This window comes from Petaurus breviceps, unplaced genomic scaffold, assembly GCF_028583685.1.
Source record: "Petaurus breviceps papuanus isolate PSGF00001 unplaced genomic scaffold, PetGlider_PUasm1.0 181, whole genome shotgun sequence".
NCBI classification, from domain to species: Eukaryota; Metazoa; Chordata; class Mammalia; order Diprotodontia; family Petauridae; genus Petaurus; species Petaurus breviceps.
In genome coordinates this window covers 12,535,102-12,555,132 of record NW_027185784.1, presented here as the reverse complement: position 1 = coordinate 12,555,132, position 20,031 = coordinate 12,535,102, and the positions used below count along the sequence as shown (strand labels likewise).

Sequence of the window (20,031 nt, the reverse complement as noted above, 5' to 3'; positions counted from 1 at the left end):
CCGTCTATAAGTTGGAACTGCGTAGTTTTTGCTAATCAGTGCACTTCGCCCTTTTCAAATAAAAGTCATGAATCACAGTGGCATTCACAAAGCTGCAGAGGCAAGGGGGAATGGTGGTGTGGTTACATATTGCTGATCAAACCCAGAAATTCTAAGTGAATTGACAGAAATTAGGAAGCAGATCTAGCATGGCAACCAAGAGCGATTCTGACCAAGTGTGGGACAGGTTACTCCCACAGACATGAGTGGAACAACTTGACTGAGGTTATCAGAACTTAGCATCCTAACTAAAGCACATCATGTCACAGTGGGAAACTGACTCACCATAGGAGCATTAACATGAGGTAAAAGAGACCACAACACATTCTATCCCGCTTTAACTACAGAAAGACTGGCAGAGTCCCCAAGAGCAAAGTCTCTTTCAAATAAACAACTAAGCAGCCATCACTATGGCATTTTCTTTCAGGAAAACACTTTCCTAACTTGCCTTCCACTGATGATCGGGATTAAAAGTTAGGAGGACTATGGGAGCTAATCAGGACCCATGGATGGGATCTTGTAAGGGCCCAGAAAAGTAATCAGGCTTCTTCCATTTCTAAATTACTTTTCAAAATCTTAATGAGAGAGATGGACAGGAGCTTAGGCCACCTCCCCATAGGAGGCCAAAGGATCCCTGGGCATTAACTGTTTGCCACAAAGAAAAGCACTCTGTGGTTACGACTCAAACCAAAGCTTAATCTTTCTTTCTTTCTCTTTTTTTTTGGGGGGTGGAGTAAGGTTGTTTTTGCTGTCAGTCATGTCTTGAGGGTTTAAGTGGAAACAGGGAAGAAATTCAATCAAATATTTATACCCTCTTACCATTAGCATCCTGGACTCCAGTAAGTGCTCCTACGGCTGCTGCGGTTTCCCCAGACAGGACGATCTGTCCTCCCCCTTGCAGTGTGGCCTCAGCCAGTGTGGCGACAGCATGGGCGGCGGCTTCACTGTAGGCATGAGATTAAGAGAGAAGGATGTATGAGATGAAGAGAGACATGATGCTGAAGCAAGACAGATGACCTTCCCCCCCCCTCACCACTCACCCTCTTGGACCCTACCGTGACCCCCTTGACCAAGGGTTTAATGGCAAGTCCATGAAACCAATGAATGGCTTTAAAAATGCTAATGGATAAAACCAAAAGCAATTTAAAAAATAAAAATGCCTAAAGAAGTATGCATTTTGGGATGGAAAGGGATAATCATTATTTTTCTCCTCCTTATCAACATCAATTAGCATTTACTGAGTACCTACAAATATAGTGGGGATTGCGATCCATAATCACCATGCATATGCCATTAGACTTCACTGCTAATCCCTCAGCTTTCCTTTTCCCTTCTCTGTTATAATAACACAGGCAGCCCACTGGAAATAGGCTTTTCTGTAGCAAAAGAGATGGATTATACGAAAGACAACCCAACGGGTCATCAATAGCTGGCCTTGTTAATATTTAACTAATGCTAAATAATAACTTCGTTATTAATTCCAGTGAAATCACAAAGGTAGCTGAGTAGACAGCTGGATTTCCATGTCTACTCCTAAGTTTTTCTCAGGTCTCCCCACCTTATCTTTGGACCCCTTTGCCTCATGCTAACCATGTAAGCATCATCAAAGATTGTTATTAATAATTTAAAATGATCAGTAAATGCCAAAGATTCCTTGTTTTTACAGACACAGCAAAATGATCACCTTCTTTGCTGCAGTCCAAACATTCTGTGGAACGGAGGGAGAGGCCCATTCACTGGCAGTAGCTACCTTTCTAGCTACTTGCATACCATCTTCCCACTCTTGTCTTCACACATCCTAAATTCATGTATGTTTCTTCCCAGAATGAGCACTGGGGGCAATGTGCACAGTTAGTGAGACTGTAAGTGGGTGAGGCAGAACAGAGTGGGACCTTTTATATTGATATAGACAGAGCATGGTACAAATGAGGCCAAGTCTGAAGTCAGTTTTATTCTGTTCTGAGCCTACACACTTTGCCACAGCTCTCACCATCTTGAAAACTCATGCCACTGATTTATCCCAAGTGGCCTTGGGTCAGGGACTGTGGATGGCTTGGGGAATATCTAGTACTGCTAGTGGAAAAACACAGAGCCTTGCAAAACACTGTAGTCCCCCTCTGTGGTCTCACCACAGCATGAAAGTGACCCTGGCTTCTCAAAAGCTATGGCAGCCTGGGGCAAACTCTTACAGGTCCTAAAAAGCCTAGTGACAGATAGAATCATCGATCAAATATGCATTTATTAAGGGACTATCATGTTCAGGTGCTGGGCTGGGTGCTGGAGATATAAACCCTTCTTTTTCCCAAAAAGTTGCCATCCCCATGCAGCCTGAGGGGGAACAATATGTACAGAGAAAATTAAATACAAAGTAAATCTAAAGTAATTTCTGGGAGGCAAGGCACTATCAACTGCAGGGATTAGTGTAGATTTCCCATTTTTTTTTTTAAGCAATTGGGGTTAAGTAACTTGTTCAAGGTTACACGGCTAGTTATTTTTGTGTGGGTGCCGAGTATCTGAGGCTGGAACTGATCCCAGGTCTCCCGATGCCGGGGCCAACGCTCTTACTCACTGCGCCACCTGGCCGCCCCTTGATTTCCTATTTTTTAAGAAAGCCATTCATTTCAGCTGAGGGAAGCTATGAGGAGGGAAAAAGGTAGGAGTGCATTCCAGGCACAGGAAATAGCCTGTGTGGTGGCAGGATGTGGAGATGAGGTAAATGATAAGAAATATACATTGAGAGTAGAATGGACACGATTTGGCAAAGAATTATTAGACGTGTTTAAGATGTCTATGGGACATCTATTTGGAAATATCTAAAATGCAACTGGTGATAACAGACCTATGTTTAGGAGTGAGACCAGGGCCAGATATATCAATGTGGGAGTCTACTGAATAGAGGTGATAGTTGATCACTAAAGAATATAGAAGAAAAAGGATGATGGTTGAGCAAAGGAAATGAAATTGTGGTCCAACCAGCAAGATGGAAACCAAGAGAGCAACATCATGAAAATCTCAACTGTGCATCTCCTGTCAGAAGACTAATTGAGCCAAGTTAATTTGATTAGTAGTGTTTTTAAAAGTAAACGTTGTAAATGGACTTGAGAATTATAAAAAAGGTATTTTAAAGCAAACATCTACATATATATGTATTTTACCAATGATAACCTTGAACCATTACAACGGGTACCTGGAAGTTATGGGCGTGAAATGAGGGCTGGCTACCTAGTGATGATTTTTTCCCCACAGCAAGTCATTAAGCCATGGGAAGGTTGCAATCTGCACTGGTTAAAGGGAATCCTTGCAAAATGAAATCATGGATCCTTCAACTACTGACATATAGTAGTACATAATTAACAGCAGGTTAACAGGACTACTTTCATACACTGCTTCATGCCAGAGATGTCCTGGTGAACAAAGATACTCCTATAGGAACCCAATGCATAGAGGATCCCATTCTATCCTATTCTCTCCAGTAGATGCCCCCTTTATCATTATTACTCTCCAATAATCTTCAAACTTTCCCTGCCTACTGGCTGTTTCCGTATTGCCTACAAACATTTCCATGTTTCCTTCTTCCTCAAAAAACCCTCACTTGATCTGTCCCTAGCTACTGTCCTATAGCTCTCCTCCCCTTTGTGGCCACAGTCAGGGCCTCTACTTCTTTTCCTCTCACTCTCTTAACTTTCTGTGGTCTGGCTTTGAAACTTCCACAGAAACTGGTCTCTTCAAAGTTAGTAACGGACCTACTCTTTGAGACTCACTTCTCCAGGTTTTTTGACACTACTCTCCTGGTTCTCCTGTCAGACTGCTCCTTCTCAGTCTTCTTTGCTGGTACTCCACTGGGGTCACACCCACCAACTATGAGTGTGCCCCAAGGCTCTGCTCTGAGTCCCCTTCTCCCTCTACATCATTCCCCTTGGGGATCTCATGAGTTTCCATAGTTTCATTAAACGTCTCTATACTAATGATTCTCCAATCTATTTATCCAGCCTTAACCTCTCTCCTAACTTCTAGTCTCCAATCTCTGTCTATTGGATATCTTGAACCTGATGGCCCACAGATATCTTAAACTCAACTCATTATCTTTCCTCCAAGCCCTCCTCCCTTCCTAACTTTCCTATTCCTATTTCCCCGTTGAGGATATCAACATCCTCCAAAAAGCAAAAAACAAACAAACAAACAAAAAAAACAACCCCCCCAAAACCTCAGATCCCCCTAAATTTCTAGTGCCTTCCCTTTGTTGATTATTTCCAGTTATCATGTTGTGCAAAGTTGTTTGCATGTTGTCTTCCCCATCAGACTGTGAGTCAACTGAGAACAGGGACTGTTTTGGCCTTTCTTTTGTATCCTGGGAGCTTAGCACAGTGCCTGACACAGAGCAGTCACTTAATAAATACTTTCTGACTGATGACAAACAAAAGAATCACATTAAAAATGTTAAGTTGTTCCCTCCTTGCCACTAATATCAACAATTACTTAAATAAGAGAAAATGAACATCTAACTTATATTGCAATTATCCAGCTATTTATTTAGCATTGTAATTTACTTCACATGGGAGAGGAAACCATTGATTGTATTTCCAGGTACCCATTATAATGGTTAAAGGTATTCATAGATGTAGATTTACATGGCTTTTAAAATACATATGTCTTTATATATACTTAAATGCATCTACATTTACAATACAGCTACTAAAAAGTGTTTTTTGAATGAATTTTATGTTAGAAAAATACAGAACAAGACCACTAGGGTTAAGTACAATAGCTCATATGAAAACCAAGCCCATTCTCTTTATACTGGAGGAGCATTCTCCTCAGTGTTTCAAAAGCAACAGGCAGCCATTCAAAAGCAGCTGAAATCTGAACTCAGAGTAAAGCAGAAAGGCTGATCTGGACTTAAAACAGGGCCCATTATTTAGCATTTACATGGTAGTTTACAATTTGTAAGTATTAATAAGTGATTGTATAATGAATAATTACTTAGCATTATTTTTTTAATATTTTCAATATTATAAGAAAATTCTGCCAATAAATAATGCTACAGTCAAATTTATAGCATCTGATTACTTCTTAAAACAATGAAAAAATTTCGTGGCCTGACCTGATATTACACAGAAAGCTGAAAAACATACTATGAAAGTGTAGTGTAGTTGTGCCATGTTTTGTGACAGAGGATTTAAAAGGGTGGTTGAAAGAAAAGCACAATCTTTTTTATTTCCAGTACTCTTTGTTTCTGTTCCCTCCTTACATTACAGCACAATTCGTGATATCATGATAATCTTCTCCATAATACTCAAAGTGATGTCATATATAGTAGTTGGCAAGGTAGAATTTTGAGGCTCTGGATTCGGGCTTACTCTGAACCTTAAAAAATGAACGAATTTAGAATACTTTGTTCCTATTCTAAAGTAGCTGTAGCTGCTACCGTGTTTCCCCAATAATAAGACACTGTCTTATTAATTTTTTGGAAAGAAAAACACCAGAGGGCTTATTTTCAGGGGAGGGCTTATGTTGTCTTGCCTCAGCTCTCTTCCGCGGCACTGCTCTCAATGGCGCCAGCAAGCAAATCACTGGGGAAGAACAGGATGACGCGCTCACTGCTGCAGCTCTGATTGGATGCAGCTCGGAGCGCGGTGTGTGTTTCACGTGGGGGGGGGGGGGGGGGAACGGTGCATACAGAGGGTACCGTAATGTAGCGTGTAGCGCAGGGGATCACCTTCGCTACAGTAGCAATCTCAATAGGGCTTATTTTCAGGGGAGGCTTATTTTAGAGGAATCTTACACAGTAAGGGGAGGGCTTATTTTCGGGATAGGTCTTATTATCGGGGAAACACGGTAGTATTCTTTGGGACCACCACACCGCCTTCTAATTTCTTGGCCTTTCTATGGAGTCTGTGGGATGTAGGGATTCTGAAGTTGACAAGAGCTCCCATATCTTCAAATGAAGCTAAACTAGTTCACATTCCTTTATATGGCTTTACCTCGAGCTCTCAATGCATCCCAGAACCTCATACAAGCAGACATCTGCAGAGGCCACCCACACTATGGCCTTTGTGCGTGAGGGGTAGAAACCCAAACCAAAACAGTCTCTATGTGAACAAACTGAAAGGTCAGGTCAAAAGGTCAACCAGGTCACCCACCTGCTCTGTTTGATGGGTAAGTAAAAACAACATTAGCCACTCACTCGGCATGAGGTATAGAAATACAATTATGACTTCTTGTGGGCAACTAGTCCTGTCACTTTCAAACCAGTTTTTCACACTATACATAACAGAATGAATGTAAATATAATCAAATGCACTGACAGGAAAAATTATTACTAAGAAAGAAATGGAACACAGAAATATCACTGATTTTCTTAGACATTTGCTAAGTCCCTAAGGGCTTGGTCAGATGTGTAAGGTCAGACCGGATAATATAAAATGAAATCGTAGATAAATGATAAAAGATAAATGCATATTCACTCATTCATTCATTCATTCAATAGATATTTATTGAGCACATACTCTGTGTGCCAGGAATCAGGCAAGGCATATGTGAGAATAGGTTTTGTAAAGGAATATATTTAAAGAAAAGGAATGTAAGAGGGCCAACAACTGAAGCTGGGAATTTCTGATGTGCAAAAAGAAAGAATGTTTATTTTATTTTCTGGGTAGCTGAGACTAGATAACTGAAGTTAGAAGCAGTAGGGCAAAAATTTCTGGGGAACTGGCAATTGATGATGCCTTTCTATCTGAAAGGATGGTTTAGGGCAGTGATTCCCAGGCTTTCTGAAGCTCTGATATTCTACTGCCATTTGTTTGAGGAAAGAAACTTCTTACTAAAAGTGTTATTTGACAAAACCTTTAGTAAAGGTAATTTGGTCTGGAGAGAACTGAAGACTCTGGGTTGTCATAAAAATCAAGACAAGCTATATATAGGTTCTCAAACAGGGAATTAGAAGACTATTATAGCTTCAAACACTAATTAAGGACCTACTATGTGCAATGCATCTGTCTCAATCCAGTTTTGTTTTAAGACTCTTAAAAGCATGGCTGAAAACTGCTCAGAGCCCTAGATTCTTTCTGAGCCTCTTTTTCCCTGACAGAAGGAACCTCTCGACCTTCTTTATCTTCCCCAACCTGCCATGATGTAGGTTGGTCTGAGCCTATGGTTTCTTGTTTATACTGCTAGATTAAAACAGGTAACTGAGACAACGACACTTGTTCCATTTATACCTAAAAGGCAAGGAGGCAGGTACAGGGCAGCTCTATGAACATTAAGAACAACCAGATTTACCAGCGCAATTTTTGCTAAGAAAAATTCTAACAATATATTAAATTTGAATGACATCTGCAAATCTGGGGGAGGTTTGGAACAGTGTCATCTCAAATGCAACGACTTAAAGCTAAAGTCTTAACTCCAGCCTGTCTACAATGTGGGATTTAATGAAAGGGGTCTCAGCCAGTGGCTGCCCCTTAGGAATTTCAAGAGACCCAGGTCCTCCACCAGCCTAGACAGTCTCTCACTGTCAGATTTTTCCTTATCACCCAGAGGAGCTATACATACCACTCATTGCCAGTGCTTTTCCCTTGACATTAGCTGGGCACACTGCACTATCTGATTGCAAGCAGATTTCAACATCTCTGGACTCCTACATGCCATAGTAAATTCTGTGCTTTTTCCTTTGGTGTAAACACCGTAGCCACCGCAGCTGTATTTGAGCTTGTTAATAAGACCTCCAGGGAAACTATTACCCATGTAGACTTTAGAAATAAAACCACGTCCTAACCATGAGAGGAGCCAGGGCCTGCCTCATATTTTCCAACATACACATGGCTCCCAGGGCACCCTCGTTTAACTGGAACACCCAATCTGATGGTTAGAAGCAAAGTCATATATTGCTTGTTTTCTATGGTTGCCTACTTTCCTGTTCTCAGTCAAGGCAGGTATAAGATGTGAGCTTCCGAGGCTAAAAGGAGAGGTTCTTTCTAATACTGTTCCTACTTGTCAGGAACTTATCTGGTGTCTTCTATTACAGGAAAGAATGGGGCTGAGCAAAGACTGTAAGGAACTGAGTAAGTTTCAAGTCACTGAGAGGCTACACGGTTCAGAGGACTGAGCAACAGATTCTAATTCCAGATCAGTCCCTGACTTGATGAGTGACTCTGGGAAAGATCACTTCCCTGTCTCTGATTCATTTTCCTACATCTGTTTAGTCTCCCAAAGTGAGGAACTGCTGTACTGCAAATGCAATGCAGGTTGCCTGCAAACCTTCTTTAAAGTGCTAATTAATCATTAGCTATTTGCTTATCAACACTTTGTAGATACACAGAACAGAGAAGCACTTCCTCAGTCCCTTTTCTACTCCCACAGAGGAAGGAAGAGAATCTTTTCCCTTTCAGTGCACGGAGAATGAGCCTAAATCAGTACTGGGATATGAGAGACCTGTGGCAATGCAAGTACTTCACCATGGGGTTCTGAGACACTGAAATGGCATCAGGTTAAAATGTAAACAAGCGGACATTCTAGGACTGGGAGCTTAGTCAGTGCTTGGCTGTGTGCTCCTTCTGAAGTCACTTCACATGCTGCCTGACAAAGAAGGAAAAGAGGGTATGTGTGTGTGTGTGCGCTCTGCCATAGGCACCCTCTAGGATCTGCTTCTTCCTATTTGCTGTCTCCATGAGAACTTTGCTCTCTCTATCAGGGACATGATCCTCCCAAATGAAAAATTCTTGGATATTCTTTGTGCCTCCCTTCTTTCATCCCTCATACACAATTACCACTAAATCTTGTTGATTTTTTCCTTTCAAATTTTTCTCACAGATCAGATCATTTCTCTCTAGTCCCTCCCATTCAATATCTCAATGTTAAGTTCTCTTAAGGATCTCATTCCTCCAGCCCAACTGCCATTCTAACTCACCCTCAATGCTTTCATTATAGAATTTTCTCCCTCAAATACCAATAATAGCTCCTGATTGCCCACCATATTGAATCTTAATGTCTTTGTTTGACTCTACCCTATATACTCAATCTTAATTCCCACAACTTCCTGTTTTGAATTTTCTACTCTAGCCAGGCCAGTCTCTCTCACCACTCTTCAAACACACTGTGATCATTGCTACCACAAGGTCTTTGTTCTTGCTAAACCCCCACATGAAATGTCTGCCTGCCCCACCAATTACTTCAGACCTTAGCTCAAGCCTCATCTCCTCCGTGAAGTTTTCCTTGATTGCTCCAGGGAAGTTGGTCTCCCCTTCTCTAAATGTTTACCGTAAGCATAGGAGACAACACACAATTCAGCACTTAATTATCCTCCCACATTATAGCTAGCACAGCTTATAGCATATTGCCAGGCACATTGTAAGCACTAATTAGTGCTTTAAAGTTTGAAAGTTGCCTTACATACATAACTATCTCTTTTGATCCCTACAATAAACCTATGAAATAGGTGATATTATCATCCCCATTTTACAAATGAGGAAACTGAGGCTAAGAGGTTTTGGGGACTTGTCCAGGATCACAAAAACCAGTAAGTAACTTAGAAAGGATTCAAACCCGGGTCTCCCTGATTACAAGTCCAATGCTCTAGCCACTACACTATCTCAACTGCTAAAACTAAAAAAGAATCTTCCCAAGTTCATCCAAGGAAAGAGAGTCACCATACACTCTGGTGATCAAGACTGATTCCACATCTGGGTAGATAAATAAAAGTGGGAAAACAAGAAAAATCAGTGAGTGCATGGCTTAAACACGAATCCAGACAACCAAGGAATACGGTGAAAGAAAAAAAGTCTTATCTTTTGCTGATGCAAAGAAATGATCAAATGTAGTGGTTCTGATTTGCCATGATGTCCTATTTCTTTTAAACAGGCACTGGGGTGGGGACTCAATGGATAGGACTTACTTAGAACTTGCCACCTGTGGCCCATCAACAGGTAATGTAAAAAGGAGAGAGGTGGTGATCTATTCACTGAATCCCTACAGGTGGTCAGGTTGGAATGGCTGGCCAAACCCACAATATTTTACTTCTAAGCATCCCCAGACACACTCTTCTTGCAGAACTTCACCTATGTCTTGGGGGAGACTTGGGTTCTCCATTCTCATTTCTACCTGTTGAGAGCCATGGTGACAGTCGCTCCTTGTTGCATCTCCTGAGAAGCTGCCACAGCTGCCTCTGCCAATGATGCCACTGCCTGGGTTGCTTCTGAGGCCTGTGTTGTCTGGATGGTCATCTCACCCCCCTGTAGTGTGGCCCAATTTTGTTCTACCTGTGGTAACACAAAGAGAAAGGTGAACAACCAGAGATACTAAAGGGAGACAAATCTAAATAAAATAATCCCACCAGCTGTTAAACTGGTATTTGTTTGCCAAATTTGGCAACAAATTGCTTTCCTCTTAACAACAAGGGTAACAGGAAAGTGAGATCTGAAGAAAGATGGTAATGACAGGCCAGTGTAAGTAGTTTACATGTTTCTAGTACTCCGGGTGACTTGGAATGTTAGTAGAGCCTTCCCTGATTCTTACTGTTCCTCCATTATCCTCTGGGACAAAATGAGGCAGACTCTCCCACATCTGTGATTTGTCATATTCTCAAGAAGGATCTACAGGCCCCTAAAAGGCTAGGCAAAGTAAGTGCCTTTCTCTGAAGTGTACAATGAATGGCCCTTACAACATGCACAGTGTACACAGACTTTTTATTATCAAAATGTTTTATCTTTTTCTCTTGCATCCTTATAGACTGAGTCAAGAAAACTACTGCATTGGTAACATAGCCTATCTACTACAGAAATATTTTATCTTCTTTCCTCAGTTATAATGTCTCTTAGAGACCCATCATATATATTCTTAGCAAGTTCTTGCTTCCTAAGGCTGCATTGATCTAGACTTCAAAACACCCAGTCAACAGGCAAATGATATTCCAATAGGAAGTGATGCCATAAAAAGATAGCAGTTCCAAGAAATGTTCTTTGGATCAGATCTCATACTGCATACATGGCCTGGCATTTTGACTTGTGCTGAGAGACAGAAGTCATGCTGGTCTTCAATAAAAACAAAATTGTTTTAGCCTTAATGATTTCTTGCCATGCACTCACTCAGCAGCTGCCTGAGCAGATAAAGGCCTGTTTGGATGAGGGCAAGTTTTGTGATGCTACATTGACTTATTTCTCCTGGGTGAATGTTGAGACTTGGTATGAAAGCTGGCTTACTAGGGAAGATATGTATAGGAGTGTTATTTTGGTTTCATAGCATTGCCTAAAAATGCCAACATCACCTGATGACTTGGGGGCACTGAGCTTCTCAGGCAGGACTTTATTTCTTTAAAACAAACAAAACATCACCCCGTTTGTTTTGATCAAAAGCATCCTGAATTTTTCAGAAAGAGAAGGAAAAAAGACATTTAGGTATGGGTCTTTGATGAAATGGGATTACATGACATACCTTTAATAAGGAAATTTAAATCTCTGGGCATGAATTGCATCTAAGAAAGAAGCAAGAGCTTTGTCCATTTATATCACAAGCACAGATGAAGGGAAGATAGGTAAAAAAAAAAATCAGGAGATACTGGGGAGCCTAGAGAAAAAATGACTCAGAGGGGATATGACAGCTGTTTTGAAGGGTTTGAAGGGCTATCATGTGAAAGAGTGTGCATAGATCTGTTTGGTCCCAGAAGATTTTAAACAAGCGCAATAAATGAGTGGAAAGTGCAGAGAGACAAATTAATGCTTGATGCTAAGAACCAAAACTTCCTACAATTAGTGCTAGCCACAAGTGGAAGGGCTGCCTTAGAAAGGAGTGGGCTCTTCCTCCTTGGAGGTCTTCAGATGACCACTTGTTAGCTAAGGATTCTTTTCAGCGTATGGGTCCAATGCTAAAAAATTTGGAGACAGAGGGAAGCAAGGCCGAAAATCCTGTGAAATTTACTTTATATCCATAAAGCAGATTTCAGGAGTTTAGCCCCACTCAAGCAGTTTATTTTGCTTTAGAGCCAGTCCTGCTGCTGGGCAGCATGCTAAGCATGTCAGTATGGCCGCCTGTGGTCATCAGACCCACCTCTCTCCATCTTGTTTCAGCTCCTCTATTCTCTTCTACCTCTTTGTACTTGGGCCCCGCCTCACCCTGAGGGCTAGCCTAGGGCAATTATCAGTATACTGATAGCAGGGCTACATCTTATTCAATCTGTGCTACATAAAATCATGTCAGAATACCACAGCACATATTTTATACAATCAAACATACAAAAAAATATCCACCAGCAGCTTCTGTGCATTTTTGAGAATTGCAAACTAGGTGCTGACATACATGTCAATGTTTCTGTACTTTCCCTTTACCGCCTACCTATCTCCCAATTAAACTAGTATTCTGATCCTCTGTCCCACTTAGTCAGTGGCTGCCTGAGTTAGCAGCTCAGTTTCTAACTCATGTCTCCAACTACAATATGCCTTGTTATCGATTCCTTTTTCTGGTAACACTATGCTGTCTGAATATCATTTGTGATGCTGCCATTTTGAATTTTTACTTGTAATTTTGAAATAAATTATATCTCATTCATGCAATTGCATGAGAATTCACTGAGAAGAGTTTTAGCACAGGAATAGCATCAACACTGTGGCATAGTGGAAAGAGCCTTGGATTGGAGGCCAAGGGACCTCAGTCCTAGTTACAGATCTGTCAATGGCTAGTCTTGTGACTCTGGACCTTAATCTTCTTATGCGCAAAATGATCACATTTACAGCAACACTGAAATTTGCAAGAAAAAAATTGTGCAATTTTGTATGTAGCTTACACAATATTAATTTGGACTTTACTATTATATTTTGTAAGCTTTGTATGCCTTTTGCTTATGTATTTGTCCTGCATCCTAATTTCTAAAAAGAACAGGAATGATCTGTTATTTCCTTGCATCTTCCCATAGAAGTAAGGGTGGTACTAAGGACAAAATGAGTACCATATTAGAGCTAAATAATTGATTAAGCAGACCAAATCCCCCAGAGGGAGATGATTACCCCCAAAACAACTCTTTTAGGGGCAGTTAGGTGATGCAGTGAATACAGCACCGGCCCTGGAGTCAGGAGGACCTGAGTTCAAATCCGGCCTCAGACACTTGACACACTTACTAGCTGGGTGACCTTGAGCAAGTCACTTAACCCCAATTGCCTTGCCTTCCTCCTCCAAAAAGACCCCACCAAAAAACAACCCTTTTCAAGAATGCTACTAAATACTAAGAGCACAGTGATTTAATGAGTGGAGGACTAAGAAGCAAGAGGCCAAAGCAAAATATGGTACATCACAATGTAGCTATGGAAATGAAAAGAACATGGATTATATTCCATTTTCCAACACCTGGAAAAATTTATATGGAATAATATTAAGTTGAAAAAAGCAGAACACTCAATAGCAAGTATATACTAATTACAACTAGGTAGAAATGTATGTATGTGTTCACTGATGAAGATCAGAAGAGAAACTGAAATAATATAGATTTTTAAACTTCACCATATTCTTTTAAAATGTTCTCCCAATGTGCTTGTTCATAACAGAAATCACAGATCAATGTTCCTTCATCATATCCTTCTCCTTCTTCTTTTCCCTCCAAAAAAGAAGTTCTGGATTGGAGTCCCTATTTTTGACACTGACTCACCTACCTAAGTTAAATTTTTCATTCATTAAGGTGAGGTTCTCATATCTCAATGGTAATACTTCAAAGGTCTATGGTTGGAACAGATCTAGTGAAGATATTCACACACTTAAAACTCAGTAGAAGGTCTCAGCTCCTGTGGCCAAAACTTCATCACCTTGAGGCCAATCTTGTAATAAAACTCTCTGAACTTAGCTAGGCTGGTCTTGGACAAGATATACATAGTCCATTGTTGACCCCAAACTCAAAGATTTTCCAATTTAGTAGGGTTGGCTAAGACTTGCCCTACATTGGCACAGATTTTGCAGGGGGTTTCCTGTCTTTTTATATTTGTTTTTATCTGATAAATTAATTTTTTTCCCCAACTAGTAAGCATTTATTTTCTCTCCCTCTTACCTCTTTTCCCGACGTTGGAAAAAAGGAAAAAAAGCAACCAAGCCCTTGTAACAAAAATGCCTGGTCAAACAAATTAAATTTCTACACTGACCACATCCAGAAACGTGTCTTATTCAGCATCTACAGCCCACTGCCTCTGTCAGGAGCTGGTTAAAATGGAATAGATCATGAAAGCTCAGAGTCACCTCTCTGTTATGATGAGGCATTATTAGATTAGAACTTTAAATGAAGTAATATAAAGGAAAAAATGCATCCCCCATACTTTTATGGGCACTTTCATGTCCTCAGAGGAAGACGCTATCAAAACACTAATGTTCCTGCAAAGCCATCCTGTGTAGTTAGTGCCCTGGCATTAATGTGGTCAAGAGCGGGCACTACCAACTATAGCTCTGATGGCATCCAAACAGAATAAGGCAGACTAAATACAAAAGAGGATGTCAATGTCTTTAAAAAAAAGTTAGAGGAGGGCGACCAGGTGGCTCAGCAAGTAAGAGCACCGGCTCCAGTATCGGGATGACCTGGGGATCAAATCTGGGCTCAGATACTCAGCACCACACCCAGAAGTAACTGGCCATGTAACCTTGAGCAAGTTACTTAACCCCAAGTGCTTTAAAAAAAAAAGTTAGAGGTGAGAGAAATCAGATTTGAAAAGCAAATAAGAATATCTGTATAAAGTGTATGGTCTATATAGTGCCATCATTACTTTTCAAAAATAAACACATTCTTTTCACCCTTTAAGGTAGCTTGACTATGTTATCTATGTTATTCCTCTTTACTTAGACCTGGGTTCTATGCTGCATGGCTGATTCAATTAACAGCTTTGTATTTTCCTGCTCCTATCTATGCCTTTGTCCACACTGTTTCCTCTGCACAATAGGGAATATATCATCAGGAAACAGCCTACAGTGACTACTAGAGCCCTTTCCTGGGTCTCATCTAATGGTTCAGGGCTCACAAAGTTATTGTATCATTCTCTAATGGAATATATTCCATGTACATATCCTTCAGCTTGTCTTTTTTAGCTTGGTATTACATTACCTGGGAGAGCTCACAGTCACATGTATTAACAGGAACATTTTACTATGTACTACCTCTTCCAGATCACCTCTAAAAAGATGCTAAAATGAGACTAGTCCTAACACTGATCCCCACTGTTAATCAATTCAGGATAAGAAGTGTTATCTCTATATTCTTTGTTTCTTGTCTTTGAGTCAATTTTCTATCCCTGACAAATCCCATGATTAAAAAAAAATAGGAGAGGAAGATTCTAATGTGAAACTTCTTCAAAGGCTTTAAAACATCTTAAATAAATTATAGACACTTAAGCCAAGAGCCATTCTAGTAGATTTAGAGACAAAATTTTCCCTTAAAAAAAACTATGTTCCCTTTCCCTGATGATTAAATTTGCTTACGCTTTCTATGAACCTATGTTTTCTAACAGATTAGAAAGATAAATGTTTTAATATTCATAGCAGAAAAACATCAAATATGTGGATATATGTGTATATAAACATACATGTCTTACAAAACACCATATTATAAAAAGCACAAGACCCCTTGTGAAACTTCTGGTTTGATGTTTCTACTAAAGGTGTAAGGAAAAGAAATATAAGCCATCCACAGCAAGGGCCCTCTCCTTTCCTTAACTCCATGAGGACACACACAGACACAGGTGTAGATATAGCCCCACATTCTTACCTCTCCATCAGTCACAGCAGAGTAATTCACTTGGGCAACAGTGACAGTGGTGGGTAATTCAGAAGCATCAGCCAAAGTGGCTACTGTTGCTCCCGTACCAACCTAAGTAAAGATACAGAAAGCTGTCATGAACAGAAATGCCTTACTTGAAGAGCTTGGTTATTTAAACTAAAATTTAGTATTCTTAGAACTAAGGCATCATATTGAATATCGGTTAACTTGATCTTCAGATAATCTAGCAAATAATATCTCAAAATCCCAAACCCGAAGTGCAATTTTTCCATCTAAGGGAAAGAGTACTGATAGAGAAAAAGCAAACCATTTTAAATGCTTGTTAAAAAAAGGTCCTTGTTTTAATATATGACTAGGGTTCTGTATTTAGCAACATATTAAAAAGTGTAAAATGTTCTCCAGCAATAAGTATCATTCCACCCCTGGCTGTGCCTCTGTCTCTAAGGACTTTGCTAGCATGACCTGGTTGCCTTCTCCCCCTGAAACCAGTGCTGGTGCTATCTTATCCTGAAATAACCCTCTTCAACACGTCATCCTCCCCGCCCCTCCCCCCACCTTGTAATGTCTTCCCCCACTAGGATATAAGCGCCTTGAGAATGGGTATTTTCTGTCTCTATTAGTATCACACAGGGCCAGGCACAGAGAGGGCATGTAATCAATTCTTGCTGCTTACCTGTCACATAGGAAGAGTTCTCATTATACATCTATGATATTATAAGAGCTTTGACAGCAAGGAACTGTCTCTTTAGTCTCTATGTCCCCAGTAACCAAGATAATTGGTGTCTAATAAATGCTGAATAAATTAAGGTGAATATTGTTTTGTCTTTAAAAGTTAAATAAAGGACATTTGGCATTTTTGGACAGAGAGTAGCCTCTCCAATCTGAAATGCTAAGGAACCATCTCTGAAACCAAACCCCAAGAGATGAAAATGTTAGACTTACCTGGATAAGTGAGACAGTGCCATCAGGATTGCTAAAGGTCTGGACTACGGTCTGGGAGGGTACCAGGTGTGCTATACTATGCGTTGCTGTGGCCTGTTGTTGTGTTTGCTGATCTTCAAAAGCATACAACAAATCTTCCCGCCCATGTTGTTTATAGCAGTTTTTTACTATAGTCCGTAGTGCCTGCGTCCATGACACCTATCCCCGGAATGTCAGAAAATAACATTTTAGCAAAGCATAAAATGCAGAGGTCACACACTACTTACTATTCAACCCATGGATGGCATCACCGCCCCCCCCGCCCCGGCAGGCTGCTGCCACTTATCCAACCAAGCCAAAGCCCACTGTTGTAAACTATGTCCCTACAAACTGGAGGGTGGGTGTTTAGAACCAAATAAACGATTTTTTTCCTCTAAAAGACTTTGGATCAGGTTATATCTCATGGGGGTATTTTTTTTTCCAGCAGATTCAAAAAAAGTTTCATTTAAGACAGATCTTAACTTGTCAGAGGTTTAGTATCTTCACTTGTAAGATGGGTAGAATACTTGAACTGCCCATTTCATAGGTCTATCACAAAGAACTTTGTAAATCTTAGATTTCTTAGTTATCACTATCATTATTATTGTTGTTATTTTAATAATATGATTTATTATATTTTCCAGAAAACTTATTACTTATTATTTTCTTTAAATCCAATTTTATCTAATTAGAGGGTGTTTGTACCCAGAACATTGCCTGACCTCAGTTACTCGTTAGGAATGCCAGAGTTAAGTAGAAGGAATATTACGTTCCCCCATGTCCTGGATCCACTTGTTTTGGGTTCACTCAAGCTTGTGTTTTGGATTCTCTTCATGTCATGGGGGTCTTAAATGAGACCAGAGATAAGACTCCCCCACAAAGGGATACTCATTGGGTGGACTGGTATCAAAGGGCAGAGTCAGAAGAGCCAGGCAGGTTCTATATCTGGCCCTGTTATGTACAACAGGAGCTGTGCCATCTGAAACAAGTCACCTCATGGCTGTGGGCTTCACTTTTCTTTATTTGTGAAATGCAAAATGTTTGCACTCTGCAACTTACAGGGCTGTTAAGAGGAAAATGCTCTGGAGACATCAGTGCGCTATGGAGATATGGGCTATTAGGATAAGGTCACAGATCTAGAGCTGGAAGGGACCTCAAAGGCCATCTGGTTCAAAAGCTTCATTTTACAGTTAAAGAAACTGAGGCAGACAGAGGTTAAATGGCCTGCTCCAATTCACACAGCAGGAAGTACTGAAAGAACTCTGATTCCAGAGCCAGGACTCACTCTACTGGCCTACACCGACTGCATAATTATCATAATTAAATAATGATGTATAGAATGTACTGTATAATAATATATATATACTGTAGAATAAACTGTAAGGTGCTATATACAAGTTTAAATTATTATCAACTTTGTTATTTGTCAAGCATCCTAAATATAGCTGGTTCTGTGGGCATCCAAATAGGCATTCCCAAGAAATGAATGAAAAATAAATATGCTAAAAAGAGAGACCTTGGCTTAAACTTGTCAGTCATTTACCTCATGTCTATTCCAATCAATGGAATTTTCTGAGCTAGTGAGAGCATTGTCAGGTCTACCAATACACTCCACACAAGTGGCAGAGAAACCACTTGTCATTCAACAATAAACAAAGTCAGTAAGAACTGAGAAAACATCCAAGTCTCTGAAGTTACTGCTCCCTTTACTTCCAGCTCACAGTCTTCCTTCCAAGCACTACATAAAGTTAACACTGTCTTCAAGATATCTGACACAGGTAGTGGCCTTACCTGAGGCTTATACAGACAGCAAGCAGAGGAAAAGGGACAGGTGTAAGAGACAAATTAGAATTATTTTAAGTGGATTAATTTGTCTTTTATTTAGATTTTATGCTGCTCCAACCTAAAGGAGCTGGGGAACACAAGAGGGAATGCCTCCCTCTACATATCATACATTCCTGAAACAGCTCAGGCTCAGGGGACACTCACTCTCTGTTTCTGTTCTTCTGTTCGGACATCACTGCGGACATTTGCCCATGGGATGTCCTCTGGCCACCATATCGGTTTACAGCTCTCCTTCCCCCACCCTGGCTTCCCACGGCCTGTGGAGTACTTTAGCATTTCTGGGATGAATGCCCGAAGCTGAGCCTAGAAAAGACAGAACAATTAGGCATGAGGAGAAGTGAGGCTGCTTTGTACTGGGCTGGATTCCTCCACCTTTGTGCCTATAAACCATCAAACTAAAGAGCAGTCTTAGAAGACCCTGCAAGATGGGACTGAGCTCCTATTAAGAGATTATGGCTCTTCAACTCTCCGGAAAACATGAATGCTGGGAAACTATGTTCTAGGTAACATTGCTGGATACTGTTTCTCTATCAACAAGGGCATCTGCCTGGAAGAAGGATTTCTCTCTCAAGATGCTCTTGGTCCCATGACTTATTTTGCTCCCAAAGTTACCAGGTGGTCAAACAACTAATGCCACAAAGGGCAGCAGAGTGGCAAAACAAAGTCAAGGGAGCAGGATCCTTCTTCAGAAGCAATAACTAGTTTTTGAAAAACAATTCTGATCTCAGAAAGTAACAGATGGAAAGTCAGAAAAAAAACAAACCATAAGCAGGTGTGTCTTAAAAAAGACATTTCTCTAAGTTTCTGTAAGGCATTAGAAGGACTCTCATACTCAACAAATGAAAACAGGATGCCACTACAGCATGGACTCCATTCAGATTTATTTCATGAATAGGAACTAGATAAAAAAAATTACAAAACACGAAGAATTCACCACCATTTCCTTCCCCTCAATCTCCTGCTCCCCAGAGGAACCAAAGTTTATCGAGAATGTGATTACTTTGTAAAAATTTCTTAAATTGGCTGATGCTAGTTTTATGGCAAGCATTCATCCGAAAAAGGTTAGCCTTCCTCCTTAGCTTGGTGCACAGACAGTTCTCCAAAGACAAGCAGGACACACAATGAGGGCAGCCAAAGGAAAAGCCCTTACAGTTGAAAGTCAACAGAAGCAATGAAACAAGAGGAAGCTTTCTACAGTGTCAGGTCCAAGGATAGAGGTTCATCTCTAGAGTGGAGACGGAAACACTCAAGTGCTAGTGACGAGAGAGGATACAGTACTGGCTGTACTGATGGTAGAGAATTCAACCGGAAAAGAAATATTCGTCCAGTGCTGGTTACAGCCACAACAAGGGGCTCCAAAGGGTAGTGAAGGCCTCCTTTTTCTCCCTGGTCTCGGTGCCAAGCATTGCCTCTTTACCTCTGTTGATAAGCCCCCACCTCTACAAGACATATCCTGCCTATAG

At 40.6% G+C, this 20,031-nt stretch overlaps 1 protein-coding gene across 1 annotated transcript in view; it reads right to left on the bottom strand.

Moving 5' to 3' along the window:
* Nucleotides 1–20,031, bottom strand: part of NRF1 (nuclear respiratory factor 1) — a 143,571-nt gene that overhangs the window by 31,798 nt on the left and 91,742 nt on the right. The window contains exons 6-10 of the mRNA XM_069087205.1: nt 18,713–18,871; nt 16,706–16,903; nt 15,752–15,853; nt 10,132–10,289; nt 859–983 (exon numbers count right to left, since the gene is read on the bottom strand). Coding sequence (XP_068943306.1) covers nt 859–983; nt 10,132–10,289; nt 15,752–15,853; nt 16,706–16,903; nt 18,713–18,871 — 742 coding nt within the window. The remainder of the gene's footprint in view (nt 1–858; nt 984–10,131; nt 10,290–15,751; nt 15,854–16,705; nt 16,904–18,712; nt 18,872–20,031) is intronic.